This window comes from Cebus imitator, unplaced genomic scaffold (genome assembly GCF_001604975.1).
Source record: "Cebus imitator isolate Cc_AM_T3 unplaced genomic scaffold, Cebus_imitator-1.0 Scaffold155, whole genome shotgun sequence".
Classification (NCBI taxonomy): domain Eukaryota; kingdom Metazoa; phylum Chordata; class Mammalia; order Primates; family Cebidae; genus Cebus; species Cebus imitator.
In genome coordinates this window covers 2,782,332-2,806,305 of record NW_016107470.1, presented here as the reverse complement: position 1 = coordinate 2,806,305, position 23,974 = coordinate 2,782,332, and the positions used below count along the sequence as shown (strand labels likewise).

At 40.9% G+C, this 23,974-nt stretch overlaps 1 protein-coding gene across 13 annotated transcripts in view; it reads left to right on the top strand.

Annotated features, from left to right (window-relative positions):
• TRPM3 (transient receptor potential cation channel subfamily M member 3) overlaps window positions 1-9,222 on the top strand; it is a 587,648-nt gene extending 578,426 nt beyond the window's left edge. For 5 of the 13 annotated variants that reach the window (XM_037743827.1, XM_037743826.1, XM_017543459.2 and 2 more), the window contains one exon: window positions 833-9,222. In XM_037743827.1, the coding sequence (XP_037599755.1) occupies window positions 833-2,285 (1,453 nt within the window). In that variant the 3' untranslated portion in view covers window positions 2,286-9,222. The remainder of the gene's footprint in view (window positions 1-832) is intronic. The other 8 variants (XM_017543452.2, XM_017543451.2, XM_017543454.2 and 5 more) reach the window with 3 other exon arrangements.
• The last annotated feature ends 14,752 nt before the right edge of the window (window positions 9,223-23,974 follow it).

Sequence of the window (23,974 nt, the reverse complement as noted above, 5' to 3'; positions counted from 1 at the left end):
TAGCAGTAATATAAGGCATCTGTGATCAGCACACCAGAGAGGGAGAGACAGAGAGAGAAGAAGAACTGACTTATTGACAGTGTTTACAACAAATTGCTTTATGCAATCTTGGTTAAATTTCTTGATGTTTTGCTTTTCCTTTATTAATGAAAGGACTGGATTAGATTACATCAATCCTGGGTGCCTCAGTAACTGGGCCATGTTAATTCCTTCAGAGACACAACCTACTAAAAAGATTATCATGAATAAAAATTATTGTATACATGCAAAATAAAGATAACCCCCATCCATGGAATACAAATTTTACATGTGTATTGCAATAAAAATAGCTAGATTCTAAAATTTTATTGCAAAATTCTGGGTAAAATCATCAAAATGCAACATTCTCATTTTGTGGGTGACCCTGATAAGCCAACACCTGAATGCTTACTTAGGTCATTTAACCCTGCCCCAAGCCACAGCTAGGCCATGGTGGACTCAGCCCCACTCTACTTCAGTAAGAACGGTTCCATTTTAGTGCCTATTTATCAGGGTTGTACATTCCATTTCCTTGAGGGAAAAGGAGATTGACAGCTAAAACATCACTGGATCAGATCATCTCTAAAGCCCCTTCCAGCTCAAAAAGATTTGAATTCTGTGATTCTCTGTCACAGCGTCAATGCCAACCTCTCCTCCCCAACCTCTCTCAACACGTGTAGCCTGTCTTCCCTCTGGGAAGAGAGCACTGAAGTTACCAAGGTCAGGCACAGCTGTGATGCCCTTTATCCTTGCTCTCTTAAACCCCAGCAGAGGAACCAGTCCAAGTGACTCTCATTCTCTCTTCCTCGCACAGGGTGGAGAACATGTCCATGCGGCTGGAGGAAGTCAACGAAAGAGAACACTCCATGAAGGCTTCGCTCCAGACTGTGGACATCCGGCTGGCGCAGCTGGAGGACCTCATCGGGCGCATGGCCACGGCCCTGGAGCGCCTGACAGGTCTGGAGCGGGCTGAGTCCAACAAAATCCGCTCGAGGACCTCCTCAGATTGCACGGACGCAGCCTACATTGTCCGCCAGAGCAGCTTCAACAGCCAGGAAGGGAACACCTTCAAGCTCCAGGAGAGTATAGACCCTGCAGGTGAGGAGACCATGTCCCCAACTTCTCCAACCTTAATGCCCCGTATGCGAAGCCATTCTTTCTATTCAGTCAATATGAAAGACAAAGGTGGTATAGAAAAGTTGGAAAGTATTTTTAAAGAAAGGTCCCTGAGCCTACACCGGGCTACTAGTTCCCACTCAGTAGCAAAAGAACCCAAAGCTCCTGCAGCCCCTGCCAACACCTTGGCCATTGTTCCTGACTCCAGAAGACCATCATCGTGTATAGACATCTATGTCTCTGCTATGGATGAGCTCCACTGTGATATAGACCCTCTGGACAATTCCATGAACATCCTTGGGCTGGGTGAGCCAAGCTTTTCAACTCCAGTACCTTCCACAGCCCCTTCGAGTAGTGCCTATGCAACTCTTGCACCCACAGACAGACCTCCAAGCCGGAGCATTGATTTCGAGGACATCACCTCCATGGACACTAGATCTTTTTCTTCAGACTATACCCACCTCCCAGAATGCCAAAACCCCTGGGACTCAGACCCTCCGATGTACCACACCATTGAGCGCTCCAAAAGCAGCCGCTACCTAGCCACCACACCCTTTCTTCTAGAAGAGGCTCCCATCGTGAAATCTCATAGCTTTATGTTTTCTCCTTCAAGGAGCTATTATGCCAACTTCGGGGTGCCTGTGAAAACAGCAGAATATACAAGTATTACAGACTGTATTGACACGAGATGTGTCAATGCCCCTCAAGCAATTGCGGACAGAGCTGCCTTCCCTGGAGGTCTTGAAGACAAAGTGGAGGACTTATCTTGCTGCCATCCCGAGCGAGAAGCAGAACTGAGTCACCCCAGCTCTGACAGTGAGGAGAATGAGGCCAAAAGCCGCAGAGCCACCATTGCGATATCCTCCCAGGAGGGTGATAACTCAGACAAAACCCTGTCCAACAACATCACTGTACCCAAGATAGAGCGCGCCAACAGCTACTCGGCAGAGGAACCAAGCGCACCATATGCACACACCAGGAAGAGCTTCTCCATCAGTGACAAACTCGACAGGCAGCGGAACACAGCAAGCCTGCGAAATCCCTTCCAGAGAAGTAAGTCCTCCAAGCCGGAGGGCCGAGGGGACAGCCTGTCCATGAGGAGACTGTCCAGAACATCAGCTTTCCAAAGCTTTGAAAGCAAACACCACTAAACCTTCTTAATATCCATCACAGGAGGCTCAAGAATCCAGCCCTAAAATTCTCTCCAACTCCAGCTTTTCCCCCATCCTTGAATCATACCTGCTTTATTCTTAGCTGAGCAAAACAAGCAATGCTTTGGGAGGTGTTAACTCAAAGGTGACTTCTGGGCCACAGATCAAGAAAGCATTTGATCTGACCCAATGCCAGACACAGGGGATTTAAGGCATGTTCACACTTGCTGGGCAGGGAGGGGGAAGAGAGGGAGAAGGAAGGGTTAGAGATGAATGTGTATCCGCAGTCACGGCAGGAAGCCATTAGAGAGGGGGAAACAAGGGGCTTCGAGCACGCTCCATGCCAGGAGGCATCTGTTGATTTCTGACCATTATTGAGAGTTGTAGGATGCAGGGCTAAATTGCGAAATAAAATAACATAGCCAGCGTACAAAATGAGATATTCTAAACTTCCATTCTGTTTTCTTTTCACATTGGCTCCATCACTGGTGACTGATGAAGAGCATCCTCTTTATTCAGTATAAGCCGGCAGCAAGCAGTTCTACCTAACGTCCCACATCCTTCTCATGCCAACACTTCTGTAATTGATCATTATAAAGAAAAAACAAGGTAACAGTCATAGTTCACCTGTCTCTTTATCTATTCACTTCTGGTGCCACAACTGTTTATCCTTTTTTGAAGAAAATAAGGGAACAAAAATGCCTTTTCGTATTGCAATCGAAATGAAAGAAGAGTTGATGTTAAAAGACAAAAGTCAAGTGATTTATTATATACAGTGGGTGTTCAAGTCTAGTCAAGCAAGCTCAGGATCAGGATGAATGTAATTAAATAACTATATTTTTTAATTTATTTTGTATCTCACCTGTCATCAATGAATTCATTCACTGAATATGTAATATTGAACTTTAAAAAAAAAAAAAAAAAGAAAAGAAAAAAGCAGTGGACAGAACTAGCCTGAAATTGCCATGTGGGATATTCTGTTCTCACTGTTCATGTCATGTGTTGTATTGCTGTGTGACTGTCATCATTTGCATGGCTCCACCACGTCCTCCTGAACACCTCTAAGACATAACTGCCAATTTTTCACACCACACATCACATGACCATTTTGTATATGAATCTATGGTTATATGTGAATATTTTCATACCTAGAGTTTTGCCATCTAATCTGAGCTCAGCATAAATTTAATTGGAGTTTTTCAAGGGCTGGTATCTTTTCTATGGAAATGTTCCAAAGTACTTTTTAAGGAAGTTTCAAAACTATAAATAACCTTAGAATTGACTGGGAGTTTGGTATCAACCCAAAGCCATCAGTTGCAAGCATACCATGAATATTTTCTTATAGACAGAGCTATAAAAAAAGATACAGTAGACCAAAATAGAAAGCAAATAAACCATATAAAGAGTTCTATAGTATATAACATTATACACATGTATATGCATTTATGCAGAGACATATTTATATATAAAATAGACATAAAGAGCTTTCTTAAGAGGCTTGGACTTTTCTATCACCTTGAAGTACAATCAAGATTTTTTTAATGCACAAGAAGTTCCATTGAAAGAGTTCATTATACTATTAGACCAAATGTTGAAATTATGATTTTTAAAAATTCCTATGACTTTCTCTTACATCAAACTAGAGTTGTGAAAATGACTCGCTCATTGCCCTCTGCCCTTTTTTGCCTGAAATCACTCACTATCGGGACATCTTACTTATTCTGGCTTTTCCTAAACAAAGTTTTGACACCAAGTACAATCTGAATAGACATGCAACTTTAAACCTGCTAGTGTTACATACTCTACAGTATAGGCATAAACTTCTAAAACAGAATCTGGATTGGAACTGGGATAAAGAAATCTTGACCCCAAATCTTTGGATTCCTATTTGGCTCACTGATGTTTAAAAAAGAATAAAGCCTTTAAGGAAAACGACCTATTGTTCCCGGCCTGAGGTACCACGTGGTTCTTTTGTTTAATTGTAATTGCAAACACCAAGTTTTACTTCATTTTGTGAAATCAAGTAAATACATGGATTAAGTCTCTTCCTTTAAATGTAAGATAAAATAAAAACTCTTCTGAATAAGCATTTCAGCTATAAAAAGTGTGATGAGGTCACATATGTAAAGAATTAAACAACTCCTTTTTCACTCCTTGGTATTTAGGTGAACTGGTAACAAACACCCAGACTCCCTCATTTAGTTGTTCTAGGAACACTTAACATTTTATTGGGCCCCATATTAGCTATTGCCCTTCCTTCAAACATGCACAGAGTCTGAGAATAAATCCGTTGGTCTTAAACTTCCTTGAGTCATGAATGCCTATGAGGATCTGATGAAAACTCTAGGCCCTCTCTCCAGAAAAAAAAAAAAAATGTACATGCATGCAAAGTTGCAATATAACTTGAAAGGGTTAATGAGCCCCTGGTTCCATATTGATTGATAATGAGGAAAAGGGACCATGTTTGCTCGTAGTTAATAGAGTTGTAATAGGCACTTTACATTTGAGACCATCTCTGTGTGATTCTCAGGAAGGCTGAATCTCAGCACTAGAGTTTGAACCAAGATTTTGTTATTTTTGTTCTTTAAATTAGATGTTGCTGGTTCAATGCACTTATATCCTAACATGTTGAGGATTTTAAATATCAAGCACAATCAAAAGCTGAAGCCTCCCTAAAGGGTCTATAGAGGAATCGAAGGAGGTGGTAAAACCATTATTCATTGACATCAAACACCTCCAGAGCCTCATCCTGGGACAGATTGGAAGTGAGGGAAAGGCATTTTGAGTGCAAGTGTTGCCATTCATTGTGATTTAGCAGAGAAAAGTTTAGGAACTGGGAAACTAAATACTCAATAGTCCTAATCTTGCAATTACCTGGTTCTTTTGTTGTGCATGAAAATTAAATTCTAACATCTGTGAAACATGTGAAATATATAAGCCAAATTTAAATGACTGTTGACACAAACTGTGTAACTTCCATAGGCCATTTCTTTCCTGTGCACGTACATGTGTGTTCTTTTTCAGTCCATTTCTTTCCATTTCCGGGTTCTCTGTGCACCGATGTGGCATTGATTCTGTGGCCTTGTGCAGTCAGCTTACGCTCAGCCCATTGATTCCACCACATTCCCTGATCGAGGGGACGTTAATTACCTGTCTTTGTGAATTAAGCAGTTTATGAGCAGCAAGTTATTGAGGACTGTAAATAAAGTCATAGAGAGCTCAAGGAAGTAATAGCTGTGGTTTAATCATCTGCTTCAAAGGTGCCCATTTTTATATACTACTATATGTAATGATTTGTTCTAAATTGCTTGTTCCTTTTGAAAAAAAAATTACGGATGTTTTATGAAAATGACCATGGAGGTCTCCTGCTTAACTAATAGACTTTATATTTATAGTTAGAGGGCCCCTCCTTGATAGATTTGAATGAGTAGCTGGAATGCTTGGGTACAATTGACATAAGTAGTTTGTGTTATTTCTGCAAGCCAAAAGGTGTATTAGCAGTCAGAATGCAGCACTTTACAGAACTGGATTTTTCTAAATGTCTAAGTTTCCAGGTCTAGGATACTATTTAGCACTTTGAAAGTTCCCCTTTTAAAATTTATATATAATAATAATCAAATGAGAAAAATGTACTTATAAGAACACAAAATGTGTTTCTTCTGAATGTTTCAAATGTATTCTAAAATATGGTTTCTATAGATAATATTAAGGAAGATAACTGGATAGTACTTTTTTTTTAACTTTTGAGTCTGCACAGTCTACCTGAATGTTTGGGCTGTTTAATTTCTTTAAAGATGATAAATATTATCCAGTCATCCATCGTGCTCTATCTATAGGCTATACCATTCATATGTTGGGCAATGCTGTATTACAAAACACATGGAAACATGTATGTGACCCATGTTTAACCCAGCATAGTTGTAGCATGTGTTTGTATTAATGAACATTACAGGCCAGCTTTATAATCATTTATAAATCTGTAACATTCAATAAAGAAGCACATGTTACAGTGATTAATTATGTTCCCAATTCCATGTTATTTAGCATCTTTGTGAACTGGGCATTTTTGTTCCTGATCTGCTTGATGCTTTTCACATTCCTGTAGATCACTGTAAAATATGTGTGTAAGCTGATGTATCTCCTCTAATGAGTCCTGCGAGCTGTGGTAGGCAAGTTGTGATTTTGTGAAAGATGAACTGGCATGTTATGCAAAAGACTATATGACAAATGAACTTAGAATGATATTTTAAACTCCAGTTGAGTTAGCTGTTTGTTTACACCTGCTAACCCCATGCAGAAGCAGTGTACAGTATTTTATAAATATGTTCATTTAGTAACACTATGTTGTTTCTAGATCAAGTGATGCTAGTGTGTAGGTGGTTATATATTTGGCCTAGATATTGCATTATAACTCACTATCCTTTAACAGTAACAATGTGATTTAAATGAAGTAATCGCTCTCAAAAACCCAGTCTTAATTTTGTGTCAACAAAATGCATGCACTGCTTTATGCATTTCTTTTGACTTTTCTAAGGCACTTAACATTTTACTGTTGCCTGCTGTGACGCTTAAGCCAGTTAGGAATTTACTCAAACGGTTGGGCTTCTTACTATGGGGATTATGTTCAGTTTTTAAAAATTAAAAACAAAAAAAAAGTAACCAAGGGATTTTTAAATCTTTTTTTTGAAGCACTGAACAAATAATATGAAATAAAGTATTAACTGCAGGTTGTGTCGCCATGGGACCCAGAGATGGCAAGCCAACCCCTCATGGCTCTGCCAAGGTCTAGGTGTTGTGCATCTGTGATATATGCAAGACACAGTTGATTCTTTAGAGCTACTGGGTGCAAATTGCCAAGCTAGAGATGAGGTGCAAAGTCCGTTTGTGAGAGTGCAGAAGTGCGCAGATCGCTGTGCATGTGTGATCCAATGATACAAGAGACCTCCCTCCTTGTCTTATAGCATCCTCACCTTGGGGGTGAGCCTATCCTGGGGGCAGGTGGCATGGGTTTGGGTGTATGATCAGGCACTGGGTGATTCTAAAGAGTTTACTTTTTTAGAAAATCACCATTAGTAGAAGCCATTCAACATCTGGAAAAGAGAGGAGACAATTTGCACAGTTTTGTAAATGACTGCTCCTAAAATGAGTAGAGAAAACTTTCCTCTCAGACTGCATTGACCTAAGCTTTCTCCTTTTTACAAGTCGGATATTGTCTCTCAGATTGGAGTCAGCCAAAGGAAAGGCTGGTTCCAATTTAAGAAAAGCAATTTTTTTCTTTAATTCCTCTCAGACGGTAGTTGTGTTACCTTTTCTCTGATGATTTCCTTGCACTCATCACTGCTAATGAAGGCAACATGTGACCATTTCTACAGATCATCTAAGAGAGGATTTTGGTGACCAGGTAATCCAGATGGCAGTAAAAGTGAGGTGAATTTTCCCTTCCTTACATTACCTAGCCTACTGGCCTCCTTAAAACTACAGGCCCCTGTATATTTGCACAGTGTTTGTGTGCTGGAAACTGAAAAGACATGTGTATGGCTAGAAGTCCATAGGCTTTGTAAAGAGCATCAATGTCAACCAGGACCCATGCCTTCCTCTGGAGGAGGCAAGTGGCTGAGGCCTGCGGGACAAAGGGGGAAATTCAGCCTCGTGCTTGGATGTGCGGCTTTCTTCCTTCCCTCTACTTGATTCTCTTCTCTTAGTCCAAGACTAGCTGCTTTTTCACCAGACCAACAGACCCTTGCCCCCATTACCTTTATACCTTGTTGATCCTGGATCAGTAAGCTGAAACAGCAGCCACTTGGAAAAAGCCAAACATTTTGACTTTGTCCCAGGCCTGATCTTCCCACTAACTTAGCCTCCTCCTGCCTCCACCCCATGCTCCTAATGCGGCTGGTGTTCGCATCCACCTCGTCCAATGTTTGCCTCTCTAAATCTCAAGGGCCCTACACATCTTCACTGCAGCTTCCCACACATCTTTAAAACCAGCCATCTGCACCTAGATTGCGAGGCTGCAAATTCAAATACATGGAGGGGCCAGATCCAGAACACACAAATGTGTGAATGGGACTGGTGAAAGTCAACAGAAGAAGCAGGGTTTGTAAGTAAGGCATGAGAGAATACACATTGCACCACAAAGACATTCAAATTCAGCCCTCCGGACACTGTGCTAGCCAAACAAACATGTCTGCCAGCAGCATTCAGTCCCAAAGGCAATAGTTTGGGACCTCTGATTTAGAGCCAACAGGATCAGATTCTTGATTGTGACTTGGTGAGTGTACACACAAAATACACTGAGAACTGAAAGGGGGGGGAAAGAAACTTGCCTTATTCAGATTTACTCTTGTTCTGAATGATGCGTGCATGTATATTTGCAAGCCACATAAATCTAAACTTGAACACAGAATCTTTGTGAGAGAGATTCAGAAGAAGAGTACCATAGATGGGATGAAGACTTACCTGCTTCCTGTCACACCGCATCTGACCTGAGTTTATATTGCAGCTACTGCTGTGTGAAACCAGTACATGCAGCATACTGTACTCACAGCCATTTCATAATATAGGACCTAGACTCTCATTTGTAAACGTTCTAACCCTAGTTTATAACGGGGGAAATCATTCAGATATCATTTTTAAATGAATTCCTACAAGTACAACGGTTTTGAAATTGGGTTTGCTAAGCATATATACATCTTTTCCTTCTTTGTGTATGGATAGACCATGGTTTGCATATCTATTGACACTATAAATATATATAAATCCTTAGAAGAATTGTTTTTTTAAAGGTCTGTTATTGAATTCGCAATGCACTTTGAGCTTGATTGTTTAGATATATAATTCAAAACAGAAGTTGGCAGATACCACAGGAAAAACTTTCTGAAATTTCTGTAACAAATGTTTTGCAATAAAAAAAAAAAAACCTCAGTAGTTTAAAACATTACTGGGACTTCCTTGTGCACTTATTTGCCGCCATCTAATCTCCACCATCCTCATGCTAAGAAATTTTGAGGTACAGAGAGATAATTGCCTACGGCTCCACAAGTTACTTGTTTCAGTGAGCAGAAGTTGCAAACGGGTAGCCTGTGGGTCATATACCAGCACGGAAAGGGTATTACTGGCCAGCACAAATATTTTTTTTTTAATTTGAAACACTTAAAAATTGAGGATGGGCACAGTGGCTTACTCCTGTAATCTCTGCACTTTGGGAGGCCAAGGCAGAAGGATCCCTTGAGGCCAGGTGTTCGAGACCACCCTGGCAAACATGGTTAAACCCCCTCTCTACTAAAAATACAAAAATTAGCTGGGCATAGTAGCACATGCCTATAGTCCCAGCTACTCTGGAGGCTAAGATGGGAGGATTGCTTGAGCCTAGGAGGTTGAGGCTACAATTAGCCAAAGTGGTGCTACCACACTCCAGCCTGGGAAATAGGGCAAGATCCTGTCTCAAAAAAAAAAAGAAAAGAAAAGAAAGATTTCACATCTAATTCCAGATTTCTGGCTTCTTTTAAAAAAAACCTGAAGATCTGGTAATATGAGACCTGTATTTCCATATGACAGTCATCAGCTGAATCATGGCATCTTGGGTGCCCTTTAAGAAGGAGCCTGTACTCTAATATACCACAGTCCCCACCACTCTCTGTCTCTTACATTTAGCTCTCTTTACTCAGAACATTACCTGGATGGCCCCTACCTGCAGTGGGAGGATGAAATTCAGCCCATAACAATGGGTGAATTTGTGAGTGGGAGTGTAGTGGTCTTTTACAATTTTAATATCTTTTAAGGTAAAGGAATCAGAATAAAAGAATCAACTGGAAACAACGTAAGTGTTGGTCAACAGGAGAAAATAGCTGATTATGATACATGATTAAAAATAATTAAATTTTTGTATATTAACATAGATGTCATTGCTAGATTATTAAGTGTTTTTAAAAAGAAGTACAGAGAAGCATATATGGTCTGTCTCAGTCCATTTGGGCTGCTATAACAAAATACCTTAGACTGGGTAATTAATTTCTAAAAAGAGAAATGTATTGCTTACAGTTCTGGAGGCTGGAAAGGCCAAGATGAAGGCACCGGCAGATTTGGGGTCTGGAGGATTTTCTTTGCTTTCTTTCTGCTCAGAAACCTGTTGTAGATATTGTGACAATAACCATAAGGCTTATAATGTCAGGTCATCTTCTCTGAGGTATAGTAAAGCTGGAATAAAAGAAAATAAAAATGGTAACAATGGTTTAACTTATGTTGCGAATTGTAATTTTAGGCATAAATATAATCAATGCCTTTTGAGCCGCTACTTTGTTCCTCTAGAAGAACTGAAAATTTTATTAAAAAAGCAAGACAGTCATGACTAAAAAGATAATTGCATGTTTGAGTTATTTAATTAGAGCTGTTGAAAAAATGGGGACGAGCAGCCTAAGTTTAGCTCATCAACACTAAAACTATTCAAGTAGAAGCAAAATAGCCACCAGAAAGGCAGTGTATGGATGGTTTCCCACATTTGGGTTGGAAATGGGACTAGAAAAATCTGCTCTGAGACTCTATGTAGAACAGACTCAAAATGTTCTTAGAATTAAAAGGAAAGAATGAACATTTGTAGCCTAGAAGGGCCTGAAGGAATAGGGCAAGACTAAAGAAGCCAGGAGGTAGAGTCTGGCATTTCTAAGGCTGGAGTCCCAGGCAAAAAGGTATAGCCACAAGAGTAATTGAGACGGGCTTGATAGCCCATGCCTGGAATCCCAGAACTTTGGGACACCAAGGCAGGTGGATCACCTGAGGTCAGGAGTTTAAGACGAGCCTGACCAACATAGAGAAACACCTCTATACTAAAAATACAAAATTAGCCAGATGTAGCGGTACGTACTTGTAATCCCAGCTACTCGGGAGGCTGAGGGAGGAGAATTGCTTGAATCCGGGAGGCAGAGGTTGCAATGAGCCAAGATCGCACCATTACACTCCAGCCTAAACTCTGTCTCTAAATAAATAAATAAATAAATAAATAAAAATAATTGAGACAAATACCTGGGCAGCAGTTGGAAACCAAACTAACCGGAGCAGAGTCTCACTTTTTTGCCCAGACTGGAGTGCAGTGGTGCAATCTCAGCTCACTGCAACCTCTGCCTCCCGGGTTCAAGCAATTCTTCTGCCGCACCTTCTGAAGTAGTTGGGATTACAGGTGTGTGCCACCAGGCCCAGCCAATTTTTGTATTTTTAGTAGACTTGGGATTTCACCAGACTGGTCTTGAACCCCTGACCTCACATGATCTGCCCACCTCGGCCTCCCAAAGTGCTGGCATTACAAGCATGAGCCACCTCACCCAGCCCCCTCATTTTATATGTCAATAGTAGAGTTTCAACTTTATTCTGTGATGAAAAGAAAGCAACTGAATACTTCTGGTCCAAAATATGGGCTATAACAATATGGCATGGCAAGGGAGAGGGTAGGTGCAGTGAGACTGACTGCAGGATTCCAGGCTCAAGGTGACAAAACCTTATAGATGCAAAGACACTTTGGAGAAATTTCACAACTCAATTCAGGAAATATCTCTTGGATACTCACTATTTGAAAAACACTTGACTAAGTGCTAGTACCTTCTATGTGAAATGTCAGCCTCTTAATTTCCTGGTGAACAATTAGTCATATTTCACAGAGGACTATTTTTCAGAATGAGCATGTCTTGAAATGCCTTCTTGCTGGCAGTCATTTTGTACAATGTGGAAGAGCTCTACACCTTTGGCTACACCCTTAGAGAAGGAGGAATTGACCCAAGAACACCAATCAGAGTTTTTTCTTTGAGGATTTGGAATAGAGATGAGAAAGCTGAGCAATTCTGGGTAGTGAAATCATAACTTATAGGCTCAGGAGTTGTCAGCAATCATGTTTCTACGCACTGGCTGACTTGCAGAGGAAGTCAGTCTGCCAAAAAAAAAGACAGAAATGAATATAGACACAGAGACAGGAGCAGATATATGAAACGAAGTTTCTAGGCTCTTCCTGGAACATGGCTATCATCTCACCTTTGGTGTCTAAAGCCATATCAATATCTTTAAAATAAATTATCTCTTTAGTATGCTGAATAGTGGCCCCCAAAGATGTTCTTGTCCTAATCCTCAAAACCTGTGAATGTTACCTTATATAGCAAAAGGGATTTTGCCAACATGATTAACAACTTGGAGATGGGTAGATGATCCTGGATTCTCCAGATGGAGCCAGTATAATCACAAGAGACTTGTGAATGGGCGGAAAGAGGGATCAGAGTCAGAAAGTAGACTGTGTGACAAGAGAAGCAGATTGAATACAATTTAAAGATGGAGGATGTGGTCACAAGCCAAGGAATACAGGAGCCCTCCAGAGGCTGGAAAAGACAAAGAATGCATTCCTCTCCTAGAGACTCCAAAAGGAACTGGAACTGCTGACATCTTGATTTTGGCTCACTCAGACTCATTTTGGATTTCTGACTTTCAGAACTATAAGAGAATAAACATGTGTCATTTTAATTCACTGTTTCTGGTGCTTTATTATAGCAGCAATAAGGAAATAATACGCCCTTTACCCACCTTCAACATTTTTTTAAAAATCAAGTTGGAGTCTATTTTGTGCAACCACAGATTCTAAGTCTACTATATCTTCCTAATACTAAGATGTCAGAGGCTGTAAGAAACACTACCAAAATAATACCAGATTTGGGGAGAAACAAATATTGTCACGTTAAATGCATACATTGATCAAAAATCATATCCTGGCTCCAGGTTGTTAAAAAAAAAATGTGCTTCGAATTAATAAAATAAGACAATAGATCCTTCAATTCACAACTAAAGAATATATTATCTTTACAACTCTGCCTCTGTAAAGCACACTCAATGAACTTTCCTTTCCTGACCAATGACATGGTTTGGATTTGTGTCCCTAACCAAATCTCATGTCAAATTGTAATCACTAATGTTGGAGGAAGGGCCTGGTGGGAGGTGACTATATCATGGCGGCAAACTTTCCCTTTGCTGCTCTCATGATGGTGAGTGAGTTCATGTGAGATCTGGTTTTTTAAAAGTGCGTAGCACTGGCCAGGTGCAGTAGCTCACGCCTGTAATCCCAGCACTTTGGGAGGCCGAGGCAGACAGATCACTTGAGGTCAGGAGTTCAAGACCAGCCTGGCCAACATGGTGAAACCCCATCTTTACTAAAAATACAAAAATTAGCCAGGCGTGATGGTGCATGCCTGTAGTCTCAGCAACTAGGGAGGCTGAGGTAGGAGAATCACTTGAATCTGGGAGGCAGAGGTTGCACTGAGCCAAGATCATGCCGTCGCACTCCAGCCTGGATGACAGAGTGAGACTCCATCTCAAAAAAAAAAAAAAAAGTGTGTCATATCTTCCCCTTTGTCTTCCTCCTTCTCCAGTCATGTAAGACATGACTGCTTCCCCTTTGCCTTCTGCCATGATTATAAGTTTCCTGAGGCTTCCCCAGCCATGCTTCCGTATAGCCTGCAGAATCGAGAGCCAATTAAACTTTTTTTCTTTATACGTTATCCAGTATCAGGTAGTTCTTTATAGCAATGCAAGAACAGACTAATACAACAACACATCAAGCCTTGCATCTGTCCTCTATCATAGCAATTGTTCTGCTACAGAATACTGGTAAGTTTGCCTGTTTATCTCTCAGCCAGACAGTGAGAGCCTTGGCACGGTTCCTGGTCCCTAGCTTGGTGCCTGCAAATAGCATGAATGAAGAAATAAATAAGAGATAATTCCTGCCCTCAATGAACTCCCAATCTAATAGGAACACATATCATCATACACCATAAGCAGCGTAAGCAGATTATATAAATAGAGTCCTCTAGATAACAGAGTGTACTTTTAATGTACATTCAAATTTGCAATAACTGGAAAGAAGGATTTAAAGAAAACTTGGAAGAGCTTCTCAGAAGAGGTGATATTTCAGCTCATATGTGTTGGCCTTTAAGAATGAGTGGAATTTCAAAGGGCAGAAAAGAGGGCGCAGGGAAAAAAAGTTCAGGAAAAGTAATATAGCATGACCAAGAAGAATCATAATGGCATGAAAACACAACAGAGCACTGGAAGACAGGTGGGTGCTTCATTGTGGCTGGAGCATATGCCAACATGTTGGAAGTGGCATGCTCTAGATATGAGCTAAGGAAAATTTGATCTAGGTAAGAGCCAAAGATAACCTCAAAGTTGAAATGATAGAGGAAGCTTATAATACTATAAAATGTATTATTCGGCATTTGACCCCATTGCCTAGCATACAACTCTTAAAATCCTTAGAATCTCCAAAGTGATGCCTTTTTGTATTCTAGTGAGCTGACTGAAACTACCCCTAAGTAGTTTCGGAATGAGAGATAATCACTGGAAAAAAAAAAAAAAAAAGGCATGATTAGAGAGTGGGGACTTTCAGCTCCAGCCTCCCCCACCTCCAGGGAAGAGAGAGTAAGTTGACCATCAATGGCCAATAATTTCATCAATCATACCTACTTAATAAAGCTTCCACAAAAAACAAAAAGGACAGGGTTTGGAGAGCTTCTGAATAGCAGAACACATGGAGGTTCCTGGAGGATGGCATGCCCAAAGAGGGCAAGGAAGCTCCACACCCCTCCCATACCACACCCTATGCATCTCTTCATTGGTATCCTTTGTAACATACAAACCAACAAATGTAAGTAAAGGGTTTCCTGAGTTCTGTGAATGACTATAGCAAATCAATCAAACCAGGGAGGGAGCTGTGGGGGCCCAGATTTATTGCCAGTCAGTCAGACGCACAAGGAAAACAACCTGGGGCTTGCGGTTGGCATCAAGCACAGAGCCTGGGGCAGTCTTGGAGACTGAGCCCTCAACCTGTGGGATCTGACACCATCTGCAGGTAGACAGTGTCAGAACTGAAGTGAATTAGAGGACACGCAGCTGGTAGCCACTGCAGAACTGACTGCTTTTGCCTGGTGTGTGGGGGGAAACTTCCACATATCTGGTCACAGAAGTCTTCCATGTTGACTGTTGTGGTGTGAGAGCAGAGGAAAAATGGTTTGTGCTTATTCCCCTCAGTGCCAAAATGGGAAATAGACAAGACTTGTTAATGGAGTAAAAAGGTCATGGAATGGGATAAATATAGCAGGAAGGATCAGTTAGGCAGACACAATAGGGTGAGAGTAGACACAGCCAATGGAAAGAGAAAAGTTAAAGACGACTCTGCAGTCTCTGGCCTCAAATGTAGGTCACAGAAATAGTCTGGTAGGTGTGCAATTGTATATTGCAATTGCAATCCCATAAACATTTACTGAATGGATGAGTGAACACGTAAATGAATTAAATAACAAATGAGTGTTGAATGAATGAACAAATGAATAATGGTTTTTTGCCCAACAGTGGCAAGTAGACACAAGGCTGAGGTAGAAGATACATGGGACCTTTTACTCAGAATTAAATCAGAGCTAAAAAGCGTTTTGGGGACCATGGCTCCAAATACTTTGCCCACCAAGGTATTTTTCTCCCATGTGGTATGTCTGGATACGCCCTCAGTGAGTTCCCAGTCTAGAAGTAACATATATATATATATGATCCAACAGATGTCCCCTAAGAAATATATAGAACTTGGCATGAAAGCTAACTTTGTCATGGGAAGATGCTACTAATAGGGTGCTCCATTGGAGGCCCCTGAATCAAGCAAGAGAGGGTGACAGAAAGATTGGAGGAAAAGGGTAGCATCCCACACGACCCAGAGCTACCACAGCTGGGAGCAGAGGTGGCCTCCGGACCCACCAGCCCCTTTCATTGGGCACCCAGATGCTTGAAGCCTCTCAGAAATTACTTACATAGCATTATTCTTGGTTATATGTATTCTCCACCCCCATGCCCACCCCTATCATTCTCAATGTATAATTTAAAGAATCTGTTCTATCTTATTTGGTAAGCCTAGCAGAAAAAAAAAAAAAAAAAAAAAAAAGAGCTATCTTTTTTTGTGGCAGTTCTGCCACAGGATCCACTTTTTGTTTGGTTATTGTTTTTTGAAACAGGGGTGGAAGGGCTTTGTGGAGAAGAATGTAAGTGGAGAGGTAAAATTTGTTGCCATAGATATTTCTCAATATTTTTTTTTTCCAAAGAGCTCAAATGTAATCCAGGCAAAAGAACCTAGCTGGTTTCCCCCATGCTGCTGGCTTCTAGATACTGCAGGGGCTGTTCCTAAATTTGCTTCCTTTCTTAGGCATTTCAACCAGACTTGTCTCTGCTATTTGGGGTTTCTATGCTGACAGCAAAAGCTCCCCAGTGGCTCTATTTCATTCAACCGATTTTACTGGGCCATTAGCTCAGTCTGCAGTGGCAAAAAATCAGGTCAATCCTACGAAGCACACAGACATTCCAAAAATTTTAATAACTGATTTTTTTTTTCTGATCAGTTTTTTCCTCTCAGTTTCTCTATCTTTTAAATGGGGCTTAGAGGTTGAACCAGATCAGTGGCTTCTAAATGTCTCAGGTTACAACTACTTACTGGAATCTGCTGAAAACTAGGAATCCTTCCTAAGAGGGAAAAAGAAGGCTGAGATTTGGATGACCATTTAAAGGGGTTCATGAAATCCCTATAGTCAGCCAGTCACCAAGGGGAGAATCTATATACCGCAGGTTAAGAATCAGTTGTGCCTCCACCACTAAAGCCCTGAGACTCCATGCAGGCTGCTAACGTAGAAAACACACCATCATTTTTGGAACATCTGTCTCTAGAAGAAATCAGGCTGACAGCTGTATGAGCCGTGATGTTGCGAGCAGCAGGCATTTGCCCATCCTCCTCCACAGCTGTTGAACAAATGCACTGAGGTTGAGACAGTAAGATCCTGAATTAAGCAAATCAAACTATTCCCGACAAAGACAATATGAACAGTCTGTGCACCTTCCAAGTCCCCGGCAAACCAAAGACTCTATAGCCCTCCAATGATAAGCTCTGCCTTCAAATGAAGATCAAGTGAGTCTTGTGAGTTACCTCAGTTTCTCTTGAGATCAAAGTTCCTGCCCCTAACTCCTAAAGGGCTGTCTGCTGACAAGAAGCCACCCCTATTTTTGCAAGTGTCCTTTCTCATAATGGCTTTACGGGATTGACACACAACGCTCACACTGGATTTTATACATGAACAAGTTTCATCTGCTATTTTATGAACCATGAGCTGCTGTTTCACAAACACACCCTGCCTGTATTGTCACATCTCTTCGTGCTTCCAGTGAATCCTTTGAATCCTCACATCTTGTTAGTTGGAAGTCCACTATTTCCCCTTGAGTCTCTCGGCTCCCTCTTTTTTTCTCTAGCTTTTAATTATCAAATTTTCAAACATACAGAAATATTGAAGTATTAGAAAAATGAATATCTGTATACTCTCCAACTATATTCAACAATTATTGACATTTTGCCCTATTTGCTTTCTCTGCATGTATATATATTTCTAAAACTATATGAAAGTAAACTGCAATAATTGAAACATTTTATGGCCTGGTGCAGTGCCTCATGCCTGTAATCCCAGCACTTTGGGAGGATGAGATGGGCGGATCACCTGACATCAGGAGTTTGAGACCAGACTGACCAACATGGTGAAATCCCATCTCTACTAAAAATACAAAAATTAGTCAGGCATGGTAGCACATGCCTGTAATTCCAGCTACTTGAGAGGTTGAGGAAGGAGAATCTCTTGAACCTGGGAGGCAGAGGTTGTGGTGAGCCGATATCACACCACAGTACTCCAGCATGAGCAAAAAGAGCAAAACTCCATCTCAAAAGAAAAAAAATTTTACTTTATATACTTTAAAATTTATCTCCTAATAATAATATTCTCCTCCATAACCACAATACCATAAGAAAATATTAAATGATCCTTAATGTCATTTAATATCTGGTTCATATTCAAATTTCTGCAGTTGTTTCCAAATGTACTTTTGTGATTGCTTTTTATTTTCCAAATCATCACATTTGGCTGACATAGCTCTTTAACCTTTTACTCTAGAGCAACCTCCAAGCACACACTTTGCTTTTCATGACATTGAATTTTTAAAGAGTCCAGGCCAACCATCTTGTGGAATGTCTTACATTCTGAATTTGTGCGATTATTTCCTCTTGTCTTATTTAGGCTTCTCTGTCTCTTTTCTCTTCTATAAACTAGAAATTTGGCCTAAAGCCTTTTTTCAGACTCAGATTAAACATATTTGGCACAGGACAGATGCCATGGCTCACACCTGTAATCCCAGCATTTGGAGAGTCCAAGGCAGGTGGAACACCTGAAGTCAGGAGTTTGAGACCAGCCTGGCCAACATGGTGAAACCCCATCTCTATTAAAAATACAAAAATTAGCTGGGTGTGGTGGTGCCTGCCAGTAATCCCAGCTATACACACAAACACTTCACAAGTATCTTACATATTTTTGTATTATAGTACATAATGCCATTCGTAGTGGTTAGGGTGGAGACCACCAGATCTCTCCAATGTGAAGTTACAGTCTACCTTTACAATTCATAAGTAAACTGTGGTGTGACACTTAAGTCACATAATAGATTGTTCCCCCAATAATTTTATAACTAATAGATTTCGTATCAAGAATTTTACAACTAATAGTTTTAGTATCCATTGATCCAACTTTTGACTGAATACATTGGGGATTATAAAATGTACCCCCTTCCATTCTGGAATTAATCCAAAAATGTCAGTTCTGCTTTCACATTCAAATGAGGTGAGCATGAGGTCTGAGCAGTCACTACTGCCCTTGCTGCTTCTTGTCACCCAGCATCACTATCGAAGACAGTCCCTGCACAACCTAATGGTTCTGGTCCACCTTGAGATGAAGCCACTTGGATCCAAACCCCTGAACAGTCTGCTTATTTCAAAAAGGAGGCCAATTCCAGCCCATCAGTGCTAAGTGGAGCTCTGAGTGCCCCTCCCCTATGTTCCCAGTTCAGTTCTCAGGTTCACAAACGCAGACTCACTCAGCACACCAGTCTCCCTAGTAGGGCTAATTTCACAATTAGTTCCAGCAACTTCTACTCATCGACTCCATGACGAAAATGACTTCGTTCTTTTCCCAAAGACCCACAGTAGGGGGCAGGCAGGTTTTCCTTTATAACTAGAGTGGGACTGATGATACTCCCTTTCCACACTCACCCTCCTTTTTTCAGTGTATTTTGCTTGCCTTATTGCATTTATGTTAGGTCTTTGGAAAAAAACTGATTATTGTGACATGGAACACATGTGGGAAAATCTATGTAAATAAAGATCTGGCTAATAAGACCAGTGAGTTCCAGCATCTGAGAAGACCCAGTTATGCCTGTCCCTAATAACTATTCTCTCCTCAAGGTAACCATTACTGGGCACAGTAGTTCCTGCCTGTAATCCTAGCACTTGGGAGGCCGAGGTGGGAGTATCACTTGAACCCGGGAATTTGAGGCCGGCCTGGTCAACACAAAGAGACCTCATCTCTATAAAAATATGTTTTAAATTAACAGGACCTAGTGGCACAAGCCTGTAGTCCCAGCTACTCAGAAGAGTCAGGTGGAAGCATGGCTTTAGCCCAGAGGATTGAGGCTCCAGTGAGCCATGAGTGCACCACGGCACACCAGCCTGGGTGACAGAGTGAGACCCTGTCTTAAATAAATAAATAAAAGTAACCGTTATCATGACTTTTATGCAGTGATGTGATGGTTAGTTTTTAACAACCCTTTCTCAAAAAAAAAAAAAAAAGACCTCTCAGATTGTAATGCTTACTGATTTCCTTGATGTATATTTTCCAACCATGGCTGATTCCAAGCTACCAACAGAGATTTGGGTTGAGATGCCACACCCGGCTCTCCCGATACAGCACAATCCTACTCCAGCTGACTACTGTGTTTATGGTAACCACCTCCTTTTCTTCTTAAGGCCTTTACTGCTTATATATACGTATCTGAAAACCTAAAATTTCATTCTCTTTCTTCATGGAATTGGAGTATTATGTGTATGAATCTCATCGATGTTGTTCTAACTATAGTACGATTATTAATATGGAAATGTAGGGTATCAGTGTGTAAGTATACCACAGATTACTGGACATTTGGATTGTTTCCAGTTGGAGGCAATTAAAAATAATGAAGATTCTGTTGGGTCTGTGCTTATGATTGAAATTTCTGAGTACTATGATAAGTGTGTCTTCAACTTCATTTGATTAGGAAAATTTTCCAGAATTTTATCAAATTACATTCCTTCCCACTGTGTATGTGACATTTTGCTTCCCTCCATGTTGTCAGTTGATATGGTCAGACTATTTAACCTTAGACTTGGAGAGAGTATCTAATGATATTTCATTGTATCTTCAAGTTTTTTTCTGATCACTAGTATATTTTCTATTGTTTTTGATCATTTGGATCTCCTCTGCATTCTCAACTGTCCTTTTATGACTGAAGTCTTTTGTGCTCCTTTAAAAAAAAAAAAAAATCAGCCAGTCATGGTGTCTTACACCTGTAATCCCAGCATTCTGGGAGGCCAAAGCAGGAGGATCACTGAGTCCAGGACTTTGAGACCAGCCTGGGCAACATAATGAGACCTCATCTCTAAAATAATAAATAAATAGGCTGGGTGCAGTGGCTCACGCCTATAATCCCAACACTTTGGGAGGTCAAAGCAAGTGGATCACTTGAGGTCAGGAGTTCGAAACCAGCCTGGCCACAGAGAAATCCTGTGTCTACTAAAAATACAAAATAATTAGTCGGGCATGATGGCACGTGCCTGTAGTCTGCCCCAGCTACTCGGGAGGCCGAGGCACAAGAATCACTTCAACCGGAGCAGCAGAGGTTGCAGTGACCTGAGATCGCACAATTGCACTCCAGCCTAAGTGACAAGAGCGAAACTCTATCTCAATAAAAAATAAAATAATAAAAATTAAAGAACTCTTCTCAATCAAATCAGGAAAACTCAAGAGTGGAAGCTGGAAGTTGCTATTGGAGATTAGAAAAAGAATCACCTGTCTCATATAGCAGTGGCCCCATGCACGCTTCTGAGGGAAGCCATGCTCAGTGGCTGAAAGGCAATGTGCCAGGTTCAATGTCTTATGCCTGTAGTCCCAGCACTTTGGGAAGCTGAGGCATGAGGATTGCTTGAGGCCAGGACTTGAGACCCGCCTGGGCAACATAGCAGAACCTTCTCCATACTAAAAATAAAAAAATTAGCCAGCCATAGTGGCATACACCTATAACAACAGTTATTCAGGAGGCTGAAGTGGGAGGATCACTTGAGCCCGGGAAGTCAAGGCTGCAGTGAGCCATTATCAACCACTGTACTCCAGCCTGGCAACAGAGCAAGATCCTGTCTGTCTCAAAAAAGAAAAACAAAACAAAAAAAAACACACAATGTACCCTTCTAAGAGTATCTCCCCAAGTGATTCTACAGTACCTATACTCCCCCCACTTCTATCTTCAATTACCCAAAGTCATTCTACACAGAGAAAAACTTCACAGATTTAATTTTTGGTGGACCTTCCTCTATGTTCTCCATCATAAGCTACCTGCAATTAATCTTATGCTTATACAATGTACATATGTTCAAGTGCTGTTACAACTATTGATATGCTTTCTTCATAAGGACATTTTTGCATCTTGTGACTATATGTTAAGCCAGTCCATTAATTTGTTAACTTCTCCAAAAGCCTAGTAAATTTCAGCCAGACTAGAGGACAGAACTCAAAAGCATAAGGTACTTAAAGCAGAACTTTGAAACAGCTCTCCAGGGTAAATAGCTCTGGCTAAACTAGGCTTACTGAATTTATCTGCATAGACTACAGACATAATTATCATCTTCCAGGCTACCGTTTATCATGTATCTGTAATTGCAAGACACTGTATAACCATTGTGTCTAATCTTCAAAACAGCTCTATAAAGTATGTTTTGTTATCTCCAATGTGATAAGGCAATGAAGACCCAGCATGGTTAAAAGGTATTTCCAGGGTCACACATGTACTAAGGAGGGAAACTCAAATTTAAACCCAGATCTTTTAAACTCCAAAGCCTATGCTTTTCCCATTCCTCTGCTTCTCACAACGGATGCAAAGCCTAAGTGTGGGATTTTGTCATTCTTCTAACTCTAGGCTGCTAAAGAGAAGCACCTCAACTGGAGCTCATTTAATCAAACTAACCAATGAATCCCAGAGACGTTTTCTTACATCTCTTGTTTACCATATTTATTTGTACAAAGCACTATAATGTTTAATTTTAGTCAGTGTTTACCTTCTCCAAATATTTTTGTGCCAAGAAAATAGTAAAAAATCAACCTGAATAAGGCACTTTGGGTGGTAATTTTAAAATCAATAAGTAAGACAGGAAGGAGAGGGAAGATTTGGAATCATAAATGTCTATTTCCTGAGCCTGCTGTTAAGCTAAGTTGAAATGCTTAAATGTTTCCCATTCTACATCACAAAGGAATGACCACAACATCCCATTACTTACTGTTTTGACAACAAGTAATCCATCTCATCCGACTCACCTGTTGGAAAGCAAATGGCTCCACTAAGCAAGCCAGAAGATGATAAATGGGGAACAAAGTCTTTGCTGGCTGTGGCTCATCCATCATGTCTCCCAGAAAATGGGACCCAGGGGAGCAGATATGAGTGAAGCCATGTTCCCTGTTACCTCCAGGAAGGAACAGGCCACCAAAATGGCTTCTCCAGACCTACTCGGCTTCAGGCCGCAGAATTACCAAACAGCTTTCCCTCCTACAGAGCATGTAAGCGCTCAAACCTCACTCCTCAGAGGCAGTCCTCCCATTCATTAAGAGGCACCCCCTAAAAACCTAACCTTTTCCATGTCTTTCAGCTCTCTACTTGCCCACTTTGAGGAAAGAGAAGGCAGCCAAGGCTTACTGAGTGCTGACAAGTCAGCCAACTTGACACGTTTTCTCCTTAAACAGCTACAACAGCCCTGTGAGGTGGGCATTATTAGACATACCTGTTTTTCCAGATAGATTATATCTCGTGCTCAAGGGCACACCTCAAGTGGTAGAGTTGAGAATAATTTCAGGTAGAGAGTATATAATGTACATAAGCAAAATATGTATGAAAAAAATAATAAATTAAAAATGTTTTAAAAAGAGAGTGTATAATGGTATTTCACTGTGTCTTAAACTTTTTTTCTGATCACTAATCAGCAGCTGGAAAGTCTAATAACTCTTGACCCTTCTTCTAAGTAGGTCTCTTCGTTCTTTGAGGTCACATGTCAACAGGCTAGGAACTGAACACTGACTTAGACCTCTAGAGATTTAAAGCTGTGGGGTGGGGGGGAACGGGGGCGGGGGACACCTTACCAGGTCATCTACTTGCAATATCTCTCTTATTTGCAACAATGACTTACTCTCCCTAGGCTAAGCCATTTCGTGCTAGCTATAGTCCCACTCAAGAAAGCACATCTGGACAGGCAAGGTGGCTCACACTCATAATCCTAGTATTTTTGGTGGGCAGATAGCTTGAGCCCAGGAATTTTTGAAAGCAGCCTGGGCAACCTGGCAAAACCCGGTCTCTACAAAAAATATAAATATTAGCCAGGCATGGTGGCATGAACCTGTGGTCTCAGCTACTCAGGAGGCTGAGGTTGAAGGACCACTTGAGCCCAGGAGATCGAGGCTGCAGTGAGCCGTGATCGCATGACTGCACTCTAGCCTGGCTAACAGAGTGAGACCTTGTCTCACAAAAAAGAAAAA